The following is a 7,453-nucleotide window of genomic DNA, read 5'->3' as shown; positions in this document are numbered from 1 at the left end:
CTCTGCCCTCACCTCCAGCCCTGCTCTCGGCACAGCCGCATCTGGTCCTCAGTGAGGTCGAGAGCAGGGCTTCCTGCCTCCATGTGGCAGCTCGTAGGTCTGCACAGATGGTGTGTCTGCCCAGGGCCCCTTCCCTCGTGTGGGCTGGGTGTCCCCCATACTGTCCGTTGACGGGCACACTGGCCCCCTGCTACTCAGCCCTCCTGGCTCCAGGACCCTGTGTCTGGGGTGCCCTGGGGGCTGGGCCTGGGGTGTTGAACGAGGACAGGCACGCCCCTCCAGCCCTGTGCCCATCCCTGAGGTGGCCCACGGTCCCGGGTCCTCTGCCATCTGCTCTCCTCCCACAGGACGTGGGGCAGCGCTTCAGCGAGTCCCTGGGTAGCCTGTCGCCTGGCCGGGTCGCCATCGTGGGCACGTCCGTCGTGAACCTGAAGCTGGCCGTGTCCATTGCTCTGCGTTTCTCGGCCACCAGGCGTCAGTTTGGGCCGACGGACAAGGAGGAAGTCCCGGTGCTGCAGTACCCGATGCAGGTAGAGCGTCTGCGGGCGTGGATTCACTGGCTTTCCATCCATGTGCAAACACACCGCCTCTCTCGGGTCTCTACAGCTGGGTCACGGGGAGCTGACCGGGCCTCTTCTGGAGTTACAGTGTGACGCCAGGCCCCGGGAAGGGGCGCAACCTCGCAGGCCACAGATGGGCTCCACGATGGTCTTTACTTGAAATGAGGGGCCTGGAGGATGCGCTCTGGTGAGGCGGGGCGGGGGCCAGGTGTGCACGCTCACCCTGTCTCTGGGGCCCTGCACATCCAGGCTGTGCTCTGGCACATCCCTTCATCCTGGGACACCGTGGCTGAGTGGGCAGCGGTGTTCATGGTGGCGTCTTTTAGCAGAGGGGACACTCCCCTCTCCAGGCCCTCCACGGTCAAGGCAGCCTCGAGTGGCAGGGGGTGTGCCCCAAGCCGAGCATCACCTGGTCAGCTGGCCGGGGTGGGGCTGGGCGTGGCGTTGGATCACAGTATGCCTCCACCAGCGTCTCTGCATTCCCAGCACTTCCATGCCCACCACGCAGCTGCCCTGCGCACCAGGTGGGCTGGTGGTCCCCAGGTCACAGGTGGGGCCCCAGAGGCAGCAGGTAGACGAGCCCCAGTCTTGGGCCCAGTGATGTGTGAGCAAAGGCGCATTTGAGTGAGAGTTTCAGGACGTTGTAACTGGATCGAATGTGTTTAACCCTTAGGACCACGAACCTGGTTTAACACCAAATGAGCAAGCGAGGAAGAGCCTCGTGCCTAGTTTGTGCCTGGCTGACACGCAGCGTCCACCACACCGCTGGGCCCCGTGGTCCTCGTGAGGTCACAGCACGCCCCGCTGCCTGGGCTTGAGGCCTGGCCTCAGCGGTCAGCTGAGCCCACCCGAGCCCCACGCGTGGGCTTCTAGCCCCAGTCCAGCCACCCTTGCTGTGCGCCCCTGGGCGAGGCACTAAGCCTCTCTGCGCTCTGGTTTTCTCCTTTGCACGTTGGAGCGGCGATCACACCCTGCTGTGGGTGGTTGCAAGGCCGAGCCACGTTAGGGCGGTGGCACGGTGACCACACGCAGGGGTCTCTGGCGGTGGTGGTGGTGACTGCTCTGGGCCCTCTCAGCCTCCCCCTCCATCCTCGCGGCAGCAGACATGCGCTGCTGAAATGGACGTGCTCCCTCAGCCTCCGGGAGCCTGTTTCCCCTTCTGGCCCAGGGGCAATCGCTGTCTTCCTCCTAGGCTCACAAAGGGCAAGGCATTGCCAGGTTGGCCCCGTGCTCGGGCACGGTGACCTGGCTGTCTCAGTTGTATTCTGGTTCAGTGTTTACTCTGGCTGAGGGATCACATGGCCAAGACAGCAGAGAGAGCAGTGCAGGGCAGTGCCCGTGGGCGCCTCTCCTTGAGCGGGCCTGTCGGGGTGGCCGGGCATCAGGGGGCAGGTGCCGTCGTGGGGGGGTGGGGCGTCCGGGAGAGGTGAAGGGCCTTGTGCACTAACGGGACCGTGGGGGTGGGTTCCAGCCGCCCCCGCCCTGCTGAGGACACGGAGTGTTCAGGCGGGGATTTGTCCATTTCAGCAATGGCGCTTACTGCCGTACCTGGCCGCTGCCTACGCCTTGGACCACTTTTTCAAATCGCTCTTCCTGGATCTGGGGGAGCTTCAGCAAGGCCTCCTGGGGAAAGACCGGAGCGTCAGGCAGGTGAGAGCCCCCTGCTTTTTCTCTGCAGCGTTCATCCTCATTTAAATCTCACTGGGTTTGAACAGGGCGGGCTCAGCCTTTCTTTCAAAACAACATGGGTGTGTGGATCTGCAGGGATGACGCAGGCTCGTCCGACTTGACCCCTGGGCCGTGTCCTCCCGAGCCCGTCGAGGGGACGGGGGCCTTTTCGGCACGTGTCCGCATCCCCCATTCTCAAGGACATGCTGACACGGCTCCTGGTTCCTGTCTGTGAGTTCAGCTGTTGTTCTCTTCTGGAGAACAGGATGCTTTTGCAAAATCCACATTACCGGCCCCCTCCGTGGATTTCACGGTTCTGATCCTTTGGTAAACAACCCCACAAAAGGTCTGCGTCCAGCTGACTGGATGTGAGCTGACAGGCGTGGCTTTGTGCCAGATGCGAGCGTGCAGACCTGCTGAGATCAGCCCCTGTGCACAGAAAGGGTCTTCTGCTCATTTCTGTGTGTGGACGCCTCACGTGTTGATTTTTTTTCTGCTTCACTCTGCCTCCTGGGCATTGCGAAAAGTCACAGCGCAAGTGCATCTGAAAATTCATCAGAAATGCTACAGAGGGCGGGCTTACCAACCACGCCCTGAAAAGCCTGTATCGAATTAGCACATTTTGGAATATCCAGCATAGACACCCAGGCGTCAGGAGGCGGAGGGTGAAGGGGTGGGGGGCTGGCAGGGTGCACAGCCAGCTGCACAGTCAGGCTGACGTGACCCCAAGGACCGTTTCATCAGGAATGTGGAGCTAATGCATTTTTTTTTCCCTCAAACATGAGTCACTGAAGTTTTGCCAGCTGACAATGGAATTGTCCTGTTAACAATGTTTTCAAGTGTCACCATGATCTATTTTTTTTTTCCTGAAGCTCAGAAAAAGTAGTTCAACCCAGGCATGGGTTACAAGGTAGCGCTTCTGTGAAGCTGAAAATGCTGCAAAAGCACATCAGCCTATGCAACAGGTGTGTGTGCCGGCGTGTCTGTATTGTAACTGTTGTTACTGAGGATCATGTTGAAGAGAAAGAATGCTTACTAGATGTGTTAAAGCTAGGGACCCTGAGCCGGGCCTGCACAGGGGGCCCTGAATGGCCAGGGCTTTGTAGCCCTCTGGGGCTGCCCCCCACCCTCTCCCCTGGGGGCAGCGTGTGGGCAGCGTGTCGGCGCCGTGTCAGTCCCATCCCTTGGGGTTCCTCCTCGTCTCCCCGTGAACGACGGGAGCTTAAACAGCTGTTGCTCAGGCTCGCGCTGTGAACTTCATATAAACGGAGTCATGACGCGTGTTCCTCCCAGATCAGCCTCCCCACCAGGGTTCACCCACTGAGCCGCCGCCGTGGTTTATCTTCAGTGCGAGGAAGCTGTGTGGCTAGACCGCAGGGTATGCATGTGTAGATGAGTCCTGTTTCTTAAGCTAAAACTGGGTTCCTGCTATTGCAGTTGTCAGCCACCTGGGGTCAGACTGGAGGGGTGTAGGTCTTTGAGGCTGAGCTTGGACTGTCCCCTGCCCTCCGGGGTCGGAGCCTCTCTTCCCCTGATCTTGTTGGCTTCTCTCCCTCCCAAGGCTGAGCTGGGACGCGAGATCCACGCCTTGTCGTCTGCCGGCAAGCCCCTGGCCTCGTGGACGGCCCAGCGGGGGATCCAGGAGTGCCGCGAGGCATGTGGAGGACACGGCTACCTGGCCAGTAGGTCTCAGAGATACATGAGCTAGTTTCTGTCCTCATCCCTACCATGTGACTTAGGGGTCAGCGCACGACCAACCAGGGGTCAGCACACAGCCAGGGGTCAGCATATGACCTGGATCAGTGCACAGCCAGGGGTCACCACATGACAAGGGGTCAGCGCACATCCAACTAGGGATCAGCGCACGGCCAGGGGTCAGCACAGGACCAACCAGGGGTCAGCGCACGACCAGGGGTCAGCATATGACTGGGATCAGCGCACGGCCAGGGGTCATCGTACGACCAACCAGGGGTCAGCGTACGACCAACCAGGGGTCAGCACACGGCCAGGAGTTAGCGCACGACCAGGGTTTAGCACATGGCCAGGGGTCAATGCATGACCAACAGGGGTCAACTCAAGACCAGGGGTCAGCACATGGCCAGGGGTCAGCGCATGACCAACCAGGGGTCAGCACACGGCCAGGGGTTAGCGCATGACCGGCCAGGGATCAGCGCACGACCAGGGGTCAGCGTATGACCGGGATCAGCGCACGGCCAGGGGTCAGCACACAGCCAGGGGTCAACGCATGACCAACCAGGGATCAGCGCACGACCAGGGGTCAGCGGACGACCAACCAGGGGTCAGCACACAGCCAGGGGTCAGCGCATGACCGGCCAGGGGTCAGCACACAGCCAGGGGTCAGCATATGACCTGGATCAGTGCACAGCCAGGGGTCAGCACATGACCAGGGGTCAGCGCACGGCCAAGGGTCAGCACAGGACCAACCAGGGGTCAGCGCACGACCAGGGGTCAGCATATGACTGGGATCAGCGCACGGCCAGGGGTCATCGTACGACCAACCAGGGGTCAGCGTACGACCAACCAGGGGTCAGCACACGGCCAGGAGTTAGCGCACGACCAGGGTTTAGCACATGGCCAGGGGTCAATGCACGACCAACAGGGGTCAACTCAAGACCAGGGGTCAGCACACGACCAGGGGTCAGCGCACAACCAACCAGGGGTCAACTCACGGCCAGGGGTCAGCACATGACCAGGATCAACACACGACCAGGGGTCAGCACACGGCCAGGGGTCAGCACACAACAGCCTTTGGGCCAAAGGCTTTTTCTGTGGATAAAGATTTTTGCAAATAGTGATTTATCGGCGCCCGGCTGTGACCACTCGTTTACACACTTCCTGTGGCCGTGTTCCTGCTCCCCCTGCAGAGCTGAGATGTCTCGGCAGAGCCTAAAACATTTACCGTCTGGAACTTTCCAGAGCAGGTTGGCCGGGCCCTGCCCTCGTCTCATCCCTCGGTTCCCTGCCACCTGATGCTCCTTGGCCGAAACCTGGGGGTCACGAGGCAGCGTGGAGACTGGAAACCAGAACAGAAGGGAGCTTATCGTGCATTCGTCTGAGTTGGAACTTTCTGGTTGATGACTTGGCAGTACCCTGGCACGTTTTGTTCCCATGAAGCACTCTGAGACTTGGCGTTCACTTCTGTTGGCACCGGCGGCTGTTTGAGCAGCTGGTGGGTGGTGCACAGGGCAGGTGACCCACAGGCCAGGCCCAGATCCTGTGTCCTCTGTCTCTGCCTCTGCTGGCCGCTGGTTGCGTATCTGAGGGCAAGCTGCCCCTGCACACCGCTCCTTGGTGTTCTTCTCCATAAGATGGGGCTGATGAGAGCATGGCACGACAGAGGTTCTTGCAGCGAGTGAGTGAACGAATACGCTTGAAGGCTTTAGACAATGTGGGGCAGGCGGCCTGTGCCCCGTTACTCTGGTCTATTATTATGAGAGTGAAAGTGTTAGTCAACCCGTCGTGTCCAACTCTTGGACTGGAGCCTGCCAGGCTCCTCTGTCCATGGGATTCTCCAGGCAAGAATACCGGAGTGAGTTTCCATGCTCTTCTCCAGGGGGTTTTCCCGATGCAGGGATCAAACCCGGTCTCCTGCATGGCAGGCAGTTTCTTTGCCGTCTGAGCCATCAGAAAAACCCGTTATTATTATAGTCCTGCTTATTATTTGCAGCTCACCTGCCTAACTTCCCATGTGCTGACCTTCAGTCACCGATGGGTAAAGTCTGGTGACTCAGGCGAGACGCCAGTGGAATTGGCAGAGACCTGCCCTGACAGCTTATTCCTCTGCAGCCTTGTAGCCCCTGGTTGAGTCTGAGCATCTCGGCGACACTCTGTAGATAGCCATGAGCTTTTGGTGAAGATGCGTCCCGGTTCCTCCTCGTGTGGGGGGGGGCCCTCAGCTTCTCCGCTCTCTGTTCTGACGTGTGGGTAACCACGGCGCCACAGGAGTTCCTCACCCGTGTGTTTTGTCTTCTGTGCACTGTTCTTTGTAGTTTTTGTTTGTTGTTATAGCTCATAGAGACGCTATAAATAGTTTAGAATGAGGAGCTTGAATCATGCAGCCCGCAGACAGCAGAAATGACTGAATCAAGTATCATCACATAATTCCTTCTGGGCTGAAGCCAGTGGGGCCAAACTCAGGGATAAATGTAAAGCCCTTTAATCTAGATTTAAATATCAGTTTCTAGTCGTCTCTCTAAGGTCGCTCTCAGGTATTCACGTTCAGTGCTCTAACTGTGGCATGGGGCAGCCAGTCAGTGGAAGACGGTCAGGGTGTCATAGGCGACCACAAGCCTCATACCTGCTACAGAGCACCTTCACACCCTCTTGGGCTGTTCACAGCAGTATGAGAGTGTGAGAAGTTAGGGGTCCTACCCATTCTCCCATCTCAGCCTCACATCTGGAGAACATTCTATTAGTACACCGAAGACCTAGGTGGGGAGGGTCTGGGAAGAATCCTTTATGAAATCTGCAAAGGAATTGGGTTATTTCACTGGTAGGAAAGGCAAGAGAAAAAGAAGCGTTGTCTTCAGATATTTGACGTCTTGTGTACAGAGAAGGGTGCCTTTAGTTGTACGAGGAAGGCGGGTACCCTCCCAGACGGCCCGCTCTGTCGGTGGCCTCCCAGAGGGAGCTTTGCAGGTGATCTGTGAGGCTCGTGGGGGTGATGCGTCGCGGGTGGCAGTGGGTGCTTCCTGAGTGCAGCACAGGGCTTCCCGGGAAACTTGGGGTGCTCCCAGTCTGTCCTTGAAGAGGGAGCAGCCGGACGGGTAGGGCACGCCGCTGGCGGGGGGTGGAGCTGCACCTGGAGAGGGCAGGAAGTGCTTCGTCCAGTCAGGCCGGGCCTGGGACCTGGCCTCAGAGTCCCAGATGGCAGGGCTGGGGGCGTCTCTCCCGCCCGCACCCCAGTGATGCGCACACCCCCTCGCAGTGAACCGTCTGGGCGACCTCAGAGACGACAACGACCCCAACTGCACGTACGAAGGCGACAACAACGTCCTGCTGCAGCAGACCAGCCGCTACCTGCTCGGCCTGCTGGCCCGCCGGGGCCCCGGTGAGGCGGCCGGCCCTGCGGCCTGCGGCCTGGGGGCGTCCCCGGGCCCCCGAGCCGGCTCTTCCGCCAGGGTGGAGTCTGTGTTTACGGGCAGGAAACATTGATCAGATGGGGCTGGACCAGCTTCTGAAGTGACGGGCCGGGGCAGGTGGCG

General features: G+C 59.6%; 1 protein-coding gene across 1 annotated transcript in view; it reads left to right on the top strand.

Moving 5' to 3' along the window:
• ACOX3 (acyl-CoA oxidase 3, pristanoyl) overlaps positions 1 to 7,453 on the top strand; it is a 46,086-nt gene that overhangs the window by 22,612 nt on the left and 16,021 nt on the right. Inside the window, exons 7-10 of the mRNA XM_010835295.1 lie at positions 348 to 530; positions 2,088 to 2,210; positions 3,790 to 3,910; positions 7,177 to 7,400. Of these exons, the coding sequence (XP_010833597.1) occupies positions 348 to 530; positions 2,088 to 2,210; positions 3,790 to 3,910; positions 7,177 to 7,400 (651 nt within the window). The remainder of the gene's footprint in view (positions 1 to 347; positions 531 to 2,087; positions 2,211 to 3,789; positions 3,911 to 7,176; positions 7,401 to 7,453) is intronic.

This window comes from Bison bison, unplaced genomic scaffold, assembly GCF_000754665.1.
Source record: "Bison bison bison isolate TAMUID 2011002044 unplaced genomic scaffold, Bison_UMD1.0 scf7180017845508, whole genome shotgun sequence".
Classification (NCBI taxonomy): Eukaryota; Metazoa; Chordata; class Mammalia; order Artiodactyla; family Bovidae; genus Bison; species Bison bison.
The sequence above is the reverse complement of the archived record's forward strand: the minus strand, read 5'-3'. Positions and strand labels throughout refer to the sequence as shown.